The 19,282-nt window shown below is 44.2% G+C and overlaps 1 protein-coding gene across 7 annotated transcripts in view; it reads right to left on the bottom strand.

Annotated features, from left to right (window-relative positions):
• The window catches only part of ARHGEF12 (Rho guanine nucleotide exchange factor 12), a 162,495-nt gene extending 143,686 nt beyond the window's left edge, over positions 1-18,809 (bottom strand). For all 7 annotated transcript variants that reach the window (XM_075840099.1, XM_075840101.1, XM_075840104.1 and 4 more), the window contains exon 1: positions 18,514-18,809. In XM_075840099.1, coding sequence (XP_075696214.1) covers positions 18,514-18,545 — 32 coding nt within the window. In that variant the 5' untranslated portion in view covers positions 18,546-18,809. The remainder of the gene's footprint in view (positions 1-18,513) is intronic.
• Positions 18,810-19,282: the final 473 nt, after the last annotated feature.

Genomic DNA, 19,282 nt, shown 5'->3' with positions numbered 1-19,282 from the left:
GACGCAAAAACCACTTGACAGCTGCGTGTGTCATGCGTGTATGATGCGCGACTGCGTGATTTTCGCGCAGCCGCCATCATAGAGATGAGGCTAGTCGACATCAGTCACTGTCAAGGGTGCTGAAAGAGTTAACTGATCGGCAGTAACTCTTTCAGCACCCTCGACAGTGAATTCCGATCACCATATCGAGCAACCTGTTAAAAAAGACATTCGTACTTACCGAGAACTTCCCTCCTGGCCGTTGCCTTGGTGACGCGTCCTTGGTGACGCGCCTCTCTTGACATCTGGCCCCACCTCCCTGGATGACACCGCAGTCCATGTGACCGCTGCAGCCTGTGCTTGGCTGGAGCTGTCACTTGGACTGAATCGTCATCCCGGGAGGTCAGACTGGAGGAAGAAGCCGGGAGTTATCGGTAAGTCAGAACTTCTTTTTTTTTTTTACACGTTCATGTATATTGGGATCGGAAGTCACTGTCCAGGGTGCTGAAACAGTTTAACTCTTTCAGCACCCTGGACAGTGACTATCTCCTGACGTCGCGTACCGGAAATTTTTTTGCCGGGTTCGGCCAAAACTAGTTCGGCCGAACCCGGTGAAGTTCGGTTCGGTTGTCCGGGTTTGCTCATCTCAAAGACACTCCGTTTGGATGTTTGTAAACAGAAAAGCACGTGGTGCTTTTCTGTTTACATTCATCCTTTTGACAGCTCTTGTGCGAATCACGCAGTTCGCACGGAAGTGCTTCCGTGCGGCATGCGTGGTTTTCACGCACCCATTGACTTCAATGGGTGCGTGATGCGTGCAAAACGCCGAAAGAACGGACATGTCGTGACTTTTTTTCAGCGGACTCACGCTGAGGAAAAATCACGGACATGTCTGCACGGCCCCATAGACACATATAGGTCCGTGCAACGCGCGTGCAAATCACGCGCGTTGCACGGACGTTTTTCCCGTTCGTCTGAATAAAGCCTGAGGGTGAGGCAGTGTACACCATGTAAGAAGAAAGAGGCCATGATCCAGCGCTTGTTATGGTATGTTCACACGACAGCGTCCATAACGGCTAAAATTACGGGGATGTTTTCAGGAGAAAACATCCCCGTAATTTCAGCCGTATCGGCATGTGCAGGCGCTTGAACGCCGCGTCCATTACGGACGTAATTGGCGCTCCTTTTCATTGGAGTCAATGAATAACGGCTCCAATTACGCCCAAAGAAGTGACAGGTCACTTCTTTGACGCGGGCGTCTATTTACGCGCCGTCATTTGTTAGCGGCGCGTAAATATACGCCTCGTGTGAACAGACAAACGTCAGCCCATTGCTTTCAATGGGCAGATGTTTGTCAATGCTATCGAGGCGCATTTTTCAGACGTAATTCGGGGCAAGAACGCCTGAATTACGTCCGCAATTAGTGCGTGTGAACATACCCTGAGACTTTTAAAAACGAAACATTCGTTTCAATTTTATTCTAAACTTCTTAAAAACAGAAGATAGCTTCCAGGTACAGGGAGATAAATCAGGGACGTTTCAGACGCATACTACGTCCTTCCTCATGGCTTGTCAATGACTTGAGGGAGGGGAGAGATGGATGGATGGATGGATGGATGGATGGATGGATGGATGGATGGATGGATGGATGGATGGATGGATGGATGGATGGATGGATGGATGGATGGATGGATGGATGGATGGATGGATGGATGGATGGATGGATGGATGGATGGATGGATGGATGGATGGATGGATGGATGGATGGATGGATGGATGGATGGATGGATGGATGGATGGATGGATGGATGGATGGATGGATGGATGGATGGATCTCAATTATAAATTCTCAGAACCGATAGGTCCTATTCAAAGGAAATGTAGAAGAAAAAAATATGGGGTCTGCTTTTTTTCCCCCCAGAAACAGTGCCACTCTGGTCCACAGACCTTCTGTGGTATTGCTGCTCAGCCCCTACAATGCTAAACGCAGCTCACAGACCGGTATCTGGGGGCAGGGTGGGGGGACAGACTTTAACAACTATGTACACCTTTTTTGAGAATTATGTTTTTATAAAAGCAATGTTGTGTTTTTTTAAACAACTTTTAAATTTACTTTTATGACATATTTTATTTACTTTTTAAGATACAGCTTCTATGTATCCTTTATACATAGAATGTCAATTCATCAAAGTAGATTCCGTTAGTCTAGCTGAACGAACGGCCCAACTGAAAGCCGGTCCTGTGCGTCTCTGACACACAGGATTCAGCTTATTATGATCACTTAGATAGATGTGATCGATATTAGCTGGAGCCTGTTTGTCAGACACACAGGACCAGCCTTCAGCCGAGTCGTCAGTTCAACTGAACGGACAGATTTGGCTTTGACGAAACGATACAGCTTCTATGTATAAGGGCTTATTCAGACAAACGGGATATACGTCCGTGCAACGCGCGTGATTTTCACTCGCGTCGCACGGACCTATATTAGTCTATGGGGCCGTGCAGACAGTTGTGTGATTTTTACTCACGACATGTCCGTTCTTTGTGCGTATTTCGCGCATTACACACCCATTGAAGTCAATGGGTGCGTGAAAATCACGCGCACCACACGGAAGCACTTCCGTGGGACGAGCGTGATTCGCGCAACAGCTGTCAAACTATGAATGTAAATAGAAAAGCACCACGTGCTTTTCTGTTTACAAACATCCAAACGGAGTGTCATAATGATGGCGGCTGCGCGAAAATCACGCAGCCGCGCATCATACGGGGCTGACACACGGAGCTGATAAGTGCCTTTTGCGCACGCAAAACGCACACGCTCGTGTGAATCCGGCCTAAAGGGTACACAGAAGCTGCATCTTAAAAAGTAAAATAAAATTTAATAAGTCAATTTAAAAGCGGTTTAGAATAACATAAAAAACTTTGATAGAAAAAAAGGTTCTCCTCTAAGGTGTACATAGACTTTAATATATTTACTTAGCAGTCCATTGCATTGCATTATATGCTACATGACCATTCTACACTTTATTTAGTATCTACTTTATACTAAACACTAAAATGTTAAATTCTCTCCCAGGTTACCATCAAATTAAATGACACGTCATCACATGACTAGGAAGTACAAAAGGTTTCCAATGGGATTCCAATTCTCCCTGGAGAGTGTAATTTACCTGCAGAAAATTGCTCACTCCCTGGCAGGTATTTCCCCATACAGTCATAGAATTGAAAATAACCATAAGGTCAGGTTCATACAATGGAAATTTGGTGCATTTTTTGCATGCTTCTTTTTAGCCAAAACTAGAAGTGGACCTTACAAAAGTACAGAATCAAGACTGTAAATATTTTTCACTGGGGATTTTATTGCAAATCCATGGAAAATCCACAACGTAATGGGCATACTGCTAATATAAGACTGCACAAAATGCGATAAAATCCACTAAAAATGCACCAAACCTGCACTATGTAAACAAGGGCTAAAAGGAAAGGCTCTATTCACACTAGAATTGTTCTCTTCCTTAGGCTTTATTCAGACGAACGAGTGTAAACTCGGACGTGAAAATGGTCAAAAATAGGAAATGTGCTATTTTTCACAGGCCCCTCACACGGTCTGTTAAAAAAAAAAAAAATGGCTGTGTGAATAGCCCCAAAGAAATCCATGCAGTTGTGGGACAGCCGTTAAAAAAAACAAAAAAAAAAAAAAAACGTCACACGTACGGAATTGCCATGGATTTTCCTGTACGATTTGAGGCGAAAAATCTACCAGCCAAGTGGATACAACAAATTTAGGAAATTTCTGGTGCGGATTTATCGCTGATTTTCCCCATTGAGTTCAGTGGGAAAATCAAAATCAGCAACAAAACCCAATTGTTGCAGATTTTGCTGTGGATTAACAGCAGATCCGCAGCAGAATCCGCAAGGTGCAGACAATTGTAAAATAAATATACATTTTTTTTAATGAAGCCACCAGCGCAGATGAGGCTAGGGTAAAACAGACAAGATGGTGGGTAGGAATATTTTTTGTACGTTTGGGGCAACATATTTTGCAGGATGCGGAACGTCAAATACTTGTATGTACGGGTTTGAAGAAGTGTTCATTTATTTTATTTCCTAGTTAATTCATTTATATTCCCCTTGTGTATTCATTGAATGTCCCTGCTAACAGACAAAAAAAAATGCATGAAGGCGCCCATGGGTGTAAAGTGATGGGTGGCATTTCACACTGTGCCAGGTGTCTACTTTTTGAAAGTATATGGTTATGAGAATAGAATATTATTTCGTAATCCAGGGTTCATACGTGTATGTCAAAAGCTTGAAAATGGTCCCAACTAGGGCTGGGTGATTTTGACAAATAAAAATCTAGAATTTTCTCAACCCTATGGGAGATTTTCGATTTAAATCTCGATTTTCTTAATACTATTAAATGAACAGAAAAAAAATACCAAAAGATAAATTTAAAGAAGAACTCCCATGAAAATTGTTATCGCTTTGCCCGTTTGTAATGGGCATCTTGTACATGTATATGACATTTCATTCCTCTCCGTTTGGCTCCCCTGTGCGGTCACGTGATCTCTAAACTGACTCGCCGATTCACACAGCGTCTTGTGTGTGAACCAAAAGCCAGTTTCTCTGTGTAAGTCTATAAGACTCAGAACGCTTAGGCTGGGTTCAGACGAGCATGTTCGGTCCGTAATGGACGGAACGTATTTCGGCCGCAAGTCCCGGACCGAACACAATGCAGGGAGCCGGGCTCCTAGCATCATAGTTCTGTACGACGCTAGGAGTCCCTGCCTCTCCGTGGAACTACAGTCCCGTACTGAAAACATGATTACAGTACGGGACAGTTGTCCTGCAGAGAGGCAGGGACTCCTAGCATCGTACATAACTATGATGCTAGGAGCCCGGCTCCCTGCAGTGTGTTCGATCCGGGACTTGCGGCCGAAATACGTTCCGTCCGTAACGGACGTAACATGCTCGTGTGAACGCAGCCTTAGAGAGAAACTGGCTTCCGGTCCACATAAGATGCTGTGTGAGTCGGTGAGTCAGTTTACATAACAAGAACTACGTATTGTGCTATAAAACTATCTACAATGACATCATAGATAGGAGCACATCGCATTAGGGGCTCATGCCCAGCGTGTATGTTGAAGTATGCCACTGAACACATGCAACTGTATGCCTACACCGTTCCTTACATCGGTCATGGGCTCCCATTGCATACGGTTTGATTGATAAGTTTAGTCTACACCACTTTTCAATACATATACAAGAAACAAATCACAGATCGGATGTTAAAAGTCTAAGGGCCAGTTTACACTGAGTTTCTTGACGCGGAAACTGCGCCAAAAAAAACGTCCAAAAATGCCTCCCATTGACTTCAATGGGAGGCGGAGGCGATATTTTTAATGCGAGCAGAAAACCAGTCTCGCGGGAAAAAGAAGCGACATGCCCTGTCTTCGGACGTTTCATCTCTGTCCTCCCATTGACATCAATGGGAGGCAGAGAAAGCTTATTTCGCTGCGTTATATGCCCATGGCGCTCAATGGCCAAGGGCGAAAAAAGCCGCAAAAAACGCGGCAAACTGCGTGCAGGCAGATCAAAATCTGCCTCAAAATTGCAGAATTTTCTGCCTGCAAAAATCCACCTTTCCATGGGATAGGTCATCAGTATATAAAATCGGTGGGGGTCTGCCACCCAGACCCCGCACCAATCAGCTGTTCCGGCTGCCGCCGGGCACCGGATATAGTGCAGTGTTCATCGCCGGAAGCAGATGGCTCCATACCGTGACAGTGCTGCAGAACTGCAATTCTGCTCATATTCCCTTGAATAGGAGCTGAGCTGCAGCACGGAACCTATAGTGTGACCAGAGCCAACTGCTTCGGATACCAGCCACTTCATAACTTCGGAGCACGGATGCAGCCGGAAGAGCTGATCGGTGCGGGGTCCAGGTCTTTGGTTTTCCGAGCACGGGACGTTTTTTCATGCTGATGACCTTTTGGTCATCAGCATGAAAAAACGTCCCGTGCTCGGACATTCCCTTAAAAGAGGACCTCTCTGTTCTAGGACTTATCTGGTTTAGTAAATAATTGCATTCCACATGAAGTCACAATTCTGGAGCATCTTTTCTTAGAACTCTGCGTTGTGTCGCTCCTCTGTTATTCCTCCTAGAAATTTTTCAATAAAGTGACAACGGGGTGTTACCAGTTGGGGGTGTGTCTCTACACAGACTGACACTGTCCAATCAGTGCTGACCAAGTTAGACTGTGTAGGGACACACCTCTTTTACAAGGGTAATGGCAACACCCAGTTGTCAATTTATTCATACATTTCTGGAAGGAATAACAGAAGAACGGCGCAACACAGAGTTGTAAAAAAGAGAGGCCTCAGAATTGTTATTTCACAGCGAATGCCACTATTTACTAAAATAGACCTGTCTGACTTGGAGAAAGGAGGTCCCCTTTAAGTGTCACAGTTTGAGTATTTTCATTGAAATAGAATTGGAAGATAAATGTGGTTTTTACGAGAGACTGCTTTTTTTCTTCACACATTAAAAAAACAAAACACAGTAATAGAAGTTCAGTAGAGAGACCATAACTGGAAAATCCAATGTCTGGAACTGCGCACATTTCCAAAGAAAACCGGGGGAACAGTGCCGGAGTGTCCCCAGTACCATGGAAAAAGTGATGGGATAATAGCTTGGCTGTGGCACGCAGTGGTGTTTGAAGATCTCAGACACAGAAGAGGCCTTGTGTACTCCAGCGAAAGCGCAGAACGTAGATGTATTTATTTATTTATAACCTTAATGAATCACTACACCCTATAGTCATACAAACCATGTAAAACACAGGGGGAGGGAGAGGAAAAATAAAAGGATCACCTGCAATCCACACTGGCGACTCCCAGATATTCAAATGTCATTGTCCTATATACGAGCCACCAACTAAGGACTTGTCCAAACATAATGGAATTGCTGCAGAAAATTTCTGCAGCAATTCCGTTGAAAATTGCAGACTTTCCGCTGCGTCAAAAACGCACCATTTCCTGCGTTTTTACTGCAGAAAACGGTGCGTATTTTGCAGCGTTTTTCACAACGTTGGGAGATAGTGACATCTCCTCTGAAAAACGCAGCAATTCAGTCCACTTTCCGCAACTGGAATTGACATGCTGCGGTCTGAAAAATACGCACCGCAGGTCAATTTCTGCTCTGCAATTTTACGCAGCGAGCGAATGAGATTTGTTAAACGTCACCCACTTTGCTGCTAGTGTATTCTGAGGCATTTTTCCCTCCAAAATTCCAGACAGAAAAAAACGCCGCAATTCCGCTACGTGTGGACGAGCCCTAACGCTATGTTCACACAAAGTTTTTTGCAGGTGGAATTTCTGCCTCAAAATTCCGTTTGGAAGTTTGAGGCAGCTCTTCCTCTCCCTGCACGCCTATTTTCGCCCGCAGCCATTGAGCGCCGCGGGCATAAAACGCTGCGAAATATGCTTTCTCTGCCTCCTATTGATGTCAATGGGAGGTCAGAGGCGTAAATGCCAGAAGATAGGGCATGTCCCTTCTTTCCCCCGCGAGACAGTTTTACCGCTCGCGGGAAAAAGACGCCACAGCCTCCCATTGAAATCAATGGGAGGCATTTTCGGGCCGTTTCCGCGTAAAAAAAAACTCTGTGTGAACAGGGCCTTATAGTGAATATCCACCCTTCTTTTTGGAACCAAAAAGGTCAAAAATTCTGTAGCATGTTATCTTTTAAATCTATGTCTATCTGGAGCCCTGCATCAGAAGACAACGCTCTGCCCGCTATAACAATATAGTAAGAAATCAGCACAGAATTGTGGACCTAAGGCCTCATGCACACGACCGTGTTTTGGCGGCCGCAATTCCCCTGAAAATCCACGGGAGAATTGCGGCCCCATTCTTTTCTATGGGGCCGTGCACACGACCGTAGTTTTTGCGGTCCGTGCACGGCCCGGGAGGCCAGACCGCAGAAAGAACGGGCATGTCTTATTACGGCCCGGTTCTGCGGTCCGGGCTCATTGAAAACAATGGCCGCGGCCATGTGCATGTGCGGGCGGCCTGCGGCTGACAGTCCGCAGCCAGCCGACCCGAAAATCACGGCCGTGCACACGGCTACGGTCGTGTGTGTGTGCATGAGGCCTAAAAACCAACATGACGACAAAAAGGTGGAGATTCACTTTAAAGGCAGGAACACACTAGGCGTAAACACTGTGGATTTTCCGCAACAGATTTCATTGTGGAAAATCTTCAGAGTAAGGCCTTTTTCACACGAACGTGTCCGTTTTGCGCGTGCAAAAAACCGATGCGTTTTTTGCGTGTTGCAGTTCCGTGTGTCATCAGTGTTTGGTGCGTGGCTGCGTGATTTTCGCGCATATGCCATCCTTATGACATGCGGTTTTGAGGTTTAGAAAAAGAAATGAAGGCGGTGCTTTTATTTTTTCCTTCATTTCTTTATCTACTATTGCGCGAATCACGCGCGACACATGGAAGTGCTTTCCGTGAGCCGCGCATGATTTTCACGCACCTATTGACTTCAATGGGTGCGTGATGCGCGAAAAACGCCCAAGTATAGGACATGTCGTGGGTTTTACGCAGCAGACACGCTGTGTGAAAATCACGGAATGTCTGAACGGCCCCATTGACTAACATAGGTCCGTGCGACGCGCGTGATTTTCACCCGTGTATCACGGACGTTAAACACGTTAGTGTGAATAAGGACTTAGGGTATCTGCACACGCTTAATAAAAAAAGCGTCTGAAACTACTGAGCTGCTTTCAGGGGAAAACAGCTCCTGATTTTCAGACGTTTTTTTAAGCCACTCCCGATTTTCGCTGCGTTTTTTACGGCCGTTTTTGGAGCTTTTTCTCTATAGAGAGTCTATGAAAAACGGCTCAAAAAAATGGCTGAAGTAGTGACATGCACTTCTATTCGCGGGTGTCTTCTTACGCGGCCATTTTTAAAAAAAAAAAAAACGTAAAATAAACGGCCCGCCGAAACATGCTTCCGATTTTTCGGCAGTTTTTTGGAAAAGTAAGCCGTGTGAAAATACTCTACGGGTAGGTTCACACAGAGCTTTTTATCACGATTTTTTTTTTTTTACACGGAAACCGCACCGGAAAACGTGCCAAAAAAACTGCGTTTTTATTCCCGCGAGCGGAAAAACAGTCTCGCAGGAAAAAGAAGCGACATGCCCTATCTTCGGGCGTTTACGTCTCTGACCTCCCATTGACATGTCAATGGGAGGCAGAGAAAGCGTATTTCGTGACGTTTTTTGCCAGCGGCACTCAATGGCCACGGGTGAAAAACGCAGCGAAAATTTTCGCGCCGTGCAGGCAGAGCAAAATCTGCCTCAACATTCCAAACGGAATTTTGAGGCAGATTTTCTGCCTGCATAAAAACTCTGTGTGAACCCGGCCTAATACAGTAACAGCAGAGTGGTTGAGATTTGAATAAATCTCATCCACAGACAGCAGAAAAAATCTGCAGAGAAACCGTTCATAAATTGATCTGTGGTGCGTTTTTTTTTTTTAAGCCGCAGCATGTCCATTTATGCTGCTCTTCGGTTGCGGTTTTACTTGTTGAACTCAACGGGGAGGTAAAACCTGCAACAAAGAAATGTATTGCGACTTTCGCAGCAGAAACTCTGCGATTCTGCCAGAAAAATCGCAAATGAGAAAAAAAAAGAAAGCTTTTTTATTTCGAACGAATTAAAAAAAACTTATACTTACCCCAGTCGTAGTCATAGCAACGCAATCCTCTCTTCTGAGCGCAGCCCGGACTCCTGGGACGATGTTTCATCACATGACAGTTGCAGCGGTCATATGGACTACAGAGTCATTCCAGGAAGCCGGGCTGCGCCCAGAAGAGAGGGACGCGTCACCATGACTACGGCCCGGGTAAGCATAAACTTTTTTTTCCTATTATTCCTGCAGTATTTCCAGTGGACATGCCGTCCGAAAAACAGCACCACAATTTGGGCGGAATTCCCTGCTGTATCCGTGCTGTGTATCGCTACAATAAGGGCATGTGCACACGGGGCAGATTAGCTGCGGATTTTCTGCAACTCATTTCATTGTATTACAGTATCAACAAAGCGGATAAGATTTCAACCAATCTCATCCACACGCTGTGGAAAAAATATGGTGAAAAGAAACATAGAAATGGACGCTGCAGAATTTCCACACAAAAAATGCGGTCACAGTGTTTACGCTGCGTGTGGACAGACACCTAAGGGGTTTTCTGGGACGTCAGTAGTAAAATAACTAAAAAGTAATTAATTTAACCCCTCAAGAACAAGACTAAAATTGTCTTCAACATACAACTAATTTTTGCCTCACCGCATTCTGAGTGCAAAACCATTTTATTTTTTTCGCCGACATTGCTATGTAGATTTTATTTTTTGCTTTTCGAGCTTTGTTTGTAGATCTACTTTTTGGTACATAAAATGTTACATTTAATTTGTACAATTTTTTTGGTGGAAGGCCCAAGAATTAAATTCCACCATTGTTTTTATTTTGCGCGTTTTTTTTTTTTACTTTCTTCGAACAACCAGAATGACCTTTTATTGTACGGGTTATAACAATTAACGGGATATCAAATATGTCATACTTTTTTGTGTACACAGACTTTATGAAACTTTATTTTCAGATTATTTTTTGGTCTCACAAGAGAACTTTTACTTTTAGGCTACGTTCCCACGTAGCGCAATTGCTGTGGATTTCCCGTCCGGATTTTTGGGCGGAAAATCTGCAGGGTATTAAAGTAGAAGCAAAGTGGATGAGATTTAGAAAATTTCATCAAACACTGCGAAAAAAAATTGTGACGAAATTGAGCTGCGGTGCAGATTTTTTAATCCATGGCATGTTTGATCATACTGCAGGGGTTGAATATTTGTTGCAGATTTTCCACATTGAGTTCAATGAGGAAGTTAAAAACTCTACAACAAGTAGCAAATGCTGAGACACAAAGGAAGAAAAAAATAATGATATTTTTAAAAAACCAAATACTATACTCACTGCTATACCCACGGCTGTTCTCTGTGCTGCCGGCCTCCTAGGGTAACGTTTCATCCCATGTGATCGTTGCAGCCAATCATAGGCTGGGACAAAACCAGGATGAGACATCATGTCATCCCAGGGTGCCAGCAGCGCAGATATCAGCCCGGGCAATAGTGGCGTGTCACTACCGTACACCAGGGCAGGGGAGTATAGTATTTTTTTTTGTATCCCTCTATTCCTTGTGGAGCAAATCTGACCCATGTGAACATACCCTAAAATTGCAATTTTTTATTTAATTTATTTTTATAATAAAGCATTGGAATACACATTTATTTATATTTAACTATGTAAATACTTATTACAATGCATTACTGCCTGTGTAGCATCAGGTATGCCCTGAAAGGGACTCACACGGGACAGTGCTAGGGGCCTAGAATTAGGTCCAGGGCTGTTCCTTAAAAAACAGTGCTGGTGGCAAAGGAAGCGACATTTCTGCTTTTTTTTTGGCTTTTTTTTCTTCCCTATGGCCAAAACTAGCCAATATAATGGAGGCCTCCCGAATGTCCGATGGAAGAAGAATCAGGAAGAGGTGGACAAAACACTGTAGACTATGGGAGCTTGTCTGGACACAGTTTTGTAGAACCAGACAGGGCTGTTTCTAGTACGGAGACACACGTCTTAAAGGGGTTGTCCGGGATTTAAAAAAAAAAAAAAAAAACAACAACAAATACTTAATCGGATTAAGTCTTTGAGGACTTGTCTTGCAGTGAAGACAATTACTGGCTTCAGTAGGTAGTCACATGCATGAACGGCAGCCCTCATTGCGGCAGGGTCAACAAAGGCTGGCGAAAACCACATGAGCGGGGGCATGTAAAAACTGCAGGGATTGAACAGGTGAGTATTTATTTTTAGCAACTTTCCTGCTCATAGCAAAAGAAAATGTTAATAAATAAAAAAAGTTTGAATTTTCAGTGTCCAGGCGATAAAAGCGATCACTAACAGTAACAGAAAATAGCCCATATGATGAGTTGACCATGAGGGTCCTGCTGCTAAGACCCCCAATAATCAGGGGTTATTGCCAGCCAGTCCTCATTTACCCTGCAGTGAAACACTGAACACATTGAAATCAACAGGGCGTCTGTGACAGTGCTGGGTAAGAGGCAGCCCACGGGTGGTCACCGTGCAGCCTCTGGCACTCAACTCCCATCTGTGTACTATACATCGCAGTGAGTGCGCTCACTTAAAGAGTCTCTGTCATCACATTATAAGTGGCCTATCTTGTACATGATGTGATTGGTGCTGTAATGTAGATTACAGCAGTGTTTTTTTATTTAGGAAAACGATCATTTTTGACGGAGTTATGACCTATTTTAGCTTTATGCTAATGAGTTTCTCAATGGACAACTGGGCGTGTTTTACTTTTTGACCAAGTGGGCGTTGTGGAGAGAAGTGTATCACGCTGACCAATCAGCGTCATACACTTCTCCCCATTCATTTATACTGCACATAGCGATACAGCTATATCGCTATGTGCAGCCAAATCAACACACTAACATTACTGCAGTGTCCTGACAATGAATATACATTACCTCCAGCCAGGACGTCATGTCTATTCAGAATCCTGACACTTCGCTAATACAATCCCGACACTACAGCACAGCAAGCGTAATCTCGTTTGAAATGACAGTAAACAGCGTAATCTCGCGAGATTAAGCTTCCTGTGCTGTAGTGTCGGGATTGTGTTAGTGAAGTGTCAGGATTCTGAATACACATCCCGTCCTGGCTGGAGGTAATGTATATTCACTGTCAGGACACTGCAGTAACGTTATAGTGTGTTTATGTGGCTGCACATAGCGATATAGCTATATCTCTATGTGCTGTGTTAACGAATGGAGAGAAGTGTATGACGCTGATTGGTCAGCGTGATACACTTCTCTCCACAACGCCCACTTGGTTATATAGTAAAACACGCCCAGTTGTCCATTGAGAAACTCATTAGCATAAAGCTAATATAGGTCATAACTCCGTCAAAAATGATCGTTTTCTAAATAAAAAAACACTGCTGTAATCTCCATTACAGCGCCGATCACATGTACAAGATAGGCCACTTATAATGTGGTGACAGAGCCTCTTTACCTCTCATTGACTATAATGGAGAGTGACTATTTGTGGCCACCTCTGCTGTAAACAATGGACAGGAGACACCATGTAATGTGTGGCCCACAGATGGAGTCAAGTCCTAAATCTGAGGCCCACATGTGGTAAATAGACCATTACTAGTCTGTGTAAGGCCCTATTCACATGGCGTGTATTTGCCGTGTATTTTGGCACATTTTAAATTCCTAAATACGCGTCAAAAAACGGTTAAAAAAGCGCTGTGTAAAAAGGAAGCGTCAGGTACATTTTTGGATGCGTAAAACATGCCAAATGTTCCCATAGTCAAGGAGTCCTAATCGCATGCCAAAAAACACGTGGAAGACGCCTGTATTTTAAAAAGCACTCACAAATTTACATGCTGTTTTTAGCGCCGTGTGAACATGCCTTAAGGGTACAATCCATAGCAGAAATCCATCCACCTGCAGCAGAAAAAAACAGATTCATAGGCATGTTATTTCTTCAACAAAATCTGCCATGTGTGACTGTACCCTGATGCATGTACGAGGGGGATCTCCAGCAGGGCGTATGCTTTATTTTATATGAAACAATTATCACTAAAATAAGAGCTCTATGTAAATGAGCGACATGATAATTATTAACGAAATGTATCAATCATATATAAAAGGCCTCCATGACAACTAATGCATCAATAGGATCTATGGTTCTGCTTAACCCCTTAGTGACCAACAATACGCCTTTTAATGTTCGTCACTAAGGGGCCTTAGGCTAGGCTGATGCCTTTTCACGTGAGCCTAGTCCAAGTCCTGCACGGGTCTCCCGTGCAGGCAGGTGCCGGGGCTCTGCGGTCTGATGACAGCTGAGCTCCTGCTCCAACGCCCGCAATCGAAGTTTACTTCGATCGCGGCCGTTTAACCCGTTAAATGCCGCCGTCAATAGCGACCGCGGCATTTAACGTGTTTACAGAGGGAGTCTAGCTCCCCCGGTCACCCATCGGCGGCCCGCAAATGCAATCGCGGGTCTCCGATGGGGTGTCATGGCAGCCGGGGGCTTGATAAAAGCCCCCAGGTCTGCCCTGGACATATGCCTGTTAGGTTTACACTGACAGGCAATAATGCTCTGGTATACGAAGTATACCAAAGCATTATAGCAGCGATCTGAAGATCGCACAGTAAAGTCCCCTAGTGGGACTAATGAAATAAATAATAAATGTGAAATAAAGATTATTAATAAAAATGACAGTAAAAAAATAAATAAATTTTTTCCATAAAAAGTGGTTTTATTTAGTAAAAGTGTAAAAAATAAATAAAAGTACACATATTGGTATCGCCGTGACCGTAATGACTCCATTAATAAAGTTAATATGTAAATTAAACCGCAAGGTGAACACAGTAAAAAAAAAACGCAAAAAACAATGGCGAAATTGCTATTTTTTTCCATTGCCTCCCCAAAAAAGTCATAATAAAAATGAATCAATAAGTGCCATGTACCCCAAAACAGTACCAATCAAAACTACGTCTCGTCCCGCAGAAAACAAGCCCAAAAAATCACTACATTGATGGAAAAATAAAAAAGTTACGGCTCTTGGAAAGAGACGATGCAAAAACAAATAATTTTAGTTCAAAAGTGTTTTTATTGTGCAAAAGTCGTAAAACATAAAAAACCTCCACATATGTGGTATCGCCGTAATCGTACCGACCCATAGAATAAAGGTAAATTGTTATTTATGCCGCACAGTGAACGGCGTCAATTTAAAAACGCATAGAACAATGGTGGAATATCAGTTTTAATTTATAATCCCCCCAAAAAAAGTTAATAAAAAAATTATATGTACCCTAAAATGGTGCTATTAAAAAGTACAACTAATCTCGCAAAAAACAAGTCCTCATACAGCTATGTAGATGAAAAAATAAAAAAGTTATAGCTCTTTGAATGAGACTATAGAAAAACGAATAAAATAGCTTGGTCATTAGGGCCTAAAATGGGCTGGTCACTAAGGGGTTAATAGGTGTAAACTTTTAATGACCTGAATATTGCTTATTGGTAATCACTTTGGCTATAGCCAGTAGTCCCATAAAAAGCGACCGGAGCGGTGGCCGAGCATGCACAGTACTGCTTCATTCACATAGGCGACTTGGGACACTCTTTTTATATGATCGGTGGGGGTCCCAGCGATCAGACACTTATCACCTATCCGCATGATAGGTGAGAACGCTGAATTCACTGCTACTGCTCTTCTCTGTTCCCACAGTGCTCGCTCTTATAGACGGCGGGGTGTAGGGAGGTTTTGTTTATGAGCTTACACTTCCTGCACGCTCATCCTTCCAGCTTGCCTGTATGGAGGCATTTGCTCAGTTACATGTCATGCGGCCTGCCATATTACCAGAACATTTGCATTGGTATTGGGAAGTATAACATCCTTATAGAGCAGATATAGGGAGGATAGGAGGATCAGGGAGTGAAAATAAACCAATCCTCCCTGCACACTGCTCCGCAACATCAGCAGCAGGGCCCGAATATTAATGGACTGTATATTAGAAACTGACAGATCAATATTTGCGTAGGGCCTGTTCACATCAGCGTTGGCTTTCCGTTCCGGGGTTCCGTCTGAGGTTTCCTTCGGGTGATCCCTGCAACGGAAAGTCAAACTGAAAGCACAGCTTCCGTTTCAGTCACCATTGATCTCAATGGCGACGGAAACATTGCTAATGGTTTCCGTTCGTCACCATTCCGGCAGGTTTCCGTTTTTCCGACGCAATCAATAGCGCAGTCGACTGCGCTATTGATTCAGTCTGAAAAACGGAAACCTGGAACGGAAACAAATACCGCGAGACATGTGATCAATGCAGCTAGAACAGTGGTCTTCAACATGTGGCTCCCCAGCGGTAGTACAACTACAACTCCCAGCATATCTTGGCAACCATAGGCTACATTTTTAAGTTGTTTCCCTATTTAGGTCTTTGGACGACTACTGCAGCAATGGGCCAAAACCGGTGTGCTTGTCAACGTAGTGGGACCCATCCAGAAGCAAATACGAAGGCATGACAAGAACTACTTTCAGTCAGGTGCCAGCAGAACATACTTAAAGGGGTTGTCCGAGATTAAATGACTGTTCATACTTGCAATTAAGAAATGTAAATACATTTGTAATATACTTACATTTTCCAAAGTGGCCCTGTTTCCAGATACTTGACGGGTGACGTCACTCTCTGCACTGGCTCTGGCCGCTGTGTTGATCTTCAATTATTTTCCGGGTATACGACACGTCACTTGTGAGGTGCCCTGTATGGCTTGTTCTGTTGTAACGCGCATGCGCGGTCCCTGCTGTTATCTCGAGAACAGCAGGGACCGTGAGAACAGCAGTGACAGCGCATGCTCATTACGGGCTGTGCAGCAGAAAAGCCCATACAGGGCACGTCACAAGTGACTTGTCGTCTGCCCGGCAAAGAATTGAAGATCAGTACAGCGGCCAGAGCAGAGAGTGACGTCATCCGTCAAGTACCCCACGGCAGGATCTGGAAACGGGGCCACTTTGGAAAAGGTAAGTATATTACAAATGTATTTACATTTATAAATTACAAGCATTAACACAGTTATTTAATCTCGGACAACCCCTTTAACCACTTTGGGGGGAATTTATTAAGACTGGTGTTTCATAAGCCAGTCTTAACCTAATGCCCGTTGAAGTAAAATGCGCCCAACTTATTAAGAGATGCACGCTTCTTAATAAATGTGATGTATTTCTGGCTATCTGTGCACCAGCTCGTAGCTGCCGTGGATTTCCGCTATAATTTCTGCAAGTCTATAACGTAAGTTATAGCAAAAATGTGCAAATTATTGTGCAAATATGGCATGCGCGAATAGTTTCCGATTTCTTTACGCCATAATACGGACATCCAGCCATTGATAAATTACTGCATTGGCTTTTGGACTGGTCTAACTGACTCCCAAAGTCAGCAGTATTTTAGTCATCTCTGCTTCGTAAGATAAAAAAAAATGCAAACCTAAATATAATGCAGCTCATGCAATGAAAACAAGAATAGGACCCACGAAGTAAAGCGGGTAAAGAGACAAGAGACCCAAACGATACAGGTTTACATTTTATATTATAGATGAGAGAACAACAAAGTAATGGAAAAAAAAAAAAAAAAAGACGTGCACCCGTGTGTCCATCACATGACCAGGCAACGAGCCGCGCACCTGTGTGTCCATCACATGCATCACATGACCAGGCAACGAGCCGCGCACCTGTGTGTCCATCACGTGACCAGGCAACGAGCCGCGCACCTGTGTGTCCATCACGTGACCAGGCAACGAGCCGCGCACCTGTGTGTCCATCACGTGACCAGGCAACGAGCCGCGCACCTGTGTGTCCATCACGTGACCAGGCAACGAGCCGCGCACCTGTGTGTCCATCACGTGACCAGGCAACGAGCCGCGCACCTGTGTGTCCATCACGTGACCAGGCAACGAGCCGCGCACCTGTGTGTCCATCACATGACCAGGCAACGAGCCGCGCACCTGTGTGTCCATCACGTGACCAGGCAAAGAGCCGCGCACCTGTGTGTCCATCACGTGACCAGGCAACGAGCCGCGCACCTGTGTGTCCATCACGTGACCAGGCAACGAGCCGCGCACCTGTGTGTCCATCACATGACCATGGACGGAATTTTATCCACTGGAAGTAAACAATGAATGTTCTTACTGAATAACAACAAGCCGAGATCTTGAAAACCGTGAGAAATTAATACAGAAATTATATAAACTTAATCACTGTAACCGGACGACCCCTTTAATAACAGCAGGAACTGCGCTTTTTGCACGATCTGGCACCGTGACCCAAAAGTCACACTCCACAGTCGCCATTAGTGGCAATTGACAGTGTCACACCACGCAAGTTGAAGATTACCTTCACCATAGATAACACCGATATTTGGAAAGAAGCCAAAAAAAATTAGGAAATGCAATAACATGATAAAGATATCTACACACAACCATCACACAGCAGCTGGGGTACGATCCGCTACAGTGTTACAGGCAGAGCACAGGTTACTACGCCAATATCTAGTGTCCTATTAACCAGCCGATTATGCCAACGATGTGCCCACTGATCAGTAGCTTACGACTCGCCGGTCACAATCACATAAATACAGGGACTAGAACTTTAAGATGTGTCCATTAAACTTTCATGGAACTTTCCCGAAACGTTTGGGACGGTCTTGGTATCGCTGATGTAACGTTTATGATTATGGAGCCTCGATATTAGATGTATTATATGTACATTCCTCCATCTATGGGAAGATATCATTACTATCCACATACTGAACGTGCTGTCTTGTCATCTACTGCCAAAATGAGAATCACAACCAAGTATATGCCCCCTGCACCTTACGTGAAGCTTGCACTCACCTGTCCGAGGCCGCAGACTGTGTTCCACTCATTGGGTTCCTTGGGGATAGTCTTACCTTAGCTAAGTTACATGTTAGTTCAACTCTAGCTAAATTTGAAAGCTTAGGGTTAATCTTCCCGTCCCGCAGGGGGATGGAAACTCCAAGCAGTAGCTCATAAGGGCAATGGAACTATGGAGACCGGAGAGCTAGACATTAAAAGTCACCAAAACAAGAGTTTTCTTCTGCCGGTACTCAAGGGTACTAAGTACCAGCACCTCTCCGGGACTCATCGTGCTCAACGCGCATGCGCTAGGAAATCTCGCGTAGTTAGCAATTACTCAAGACGTGAGAATTGCAGGCGCATGCGCTATTTGCTTAGGTGAGTTACTCTGGGCGAATTCCTGTGGTGAAGTGCGCATGCGCTCTCACGTCACCACCAATTACTGGCGACTCCGGACCTGGCAGGAAAAGCTTATTAGCGAGAAATAAAGCACTGTACGTCACACCGGGACTCCGCTACCAAATCTCGCGTTACTAAGTCACTGATTTAAAAACAGACCCTATGCGCATGCGCAGTTGGTAGACGAGACTTCCATTTTATAATACTTTTCTTAGCTTTATTGACATTTACATTGCAGTGGAATATAATGTCGTTCTTTACTAAGCAGTCCTGTGTAACTGGAGGAGGCTGCTGTAGTTTTCTACAATGAAATTGTTGACAGAAAGTCCTGAATAATGGCTGCATGTGCGGTGATTTTATTTCACGTATATCTAGAACCTCTGGAAAT

This window comes from Rhinoderma darwinii, chromosome 10, assembly GCF_050947455.1.
Source record: "Rhinoderma darwinii isolate aRhiDar2 chromosome 10, aRhiDar2.hap1, whole genome shotgun sequence".
NCBI classification, from domain to species: Eukaryota; Metazoa; Chordata; class Amphibia; order Anura; family Rhinodermatidae; genus Rhinoderma; species Rhinoderma darwinii.
Note: the sequence above shows the minus strand (reverse complement) of the source record. Positions and strands in the feature narration are given on the sequence as shown.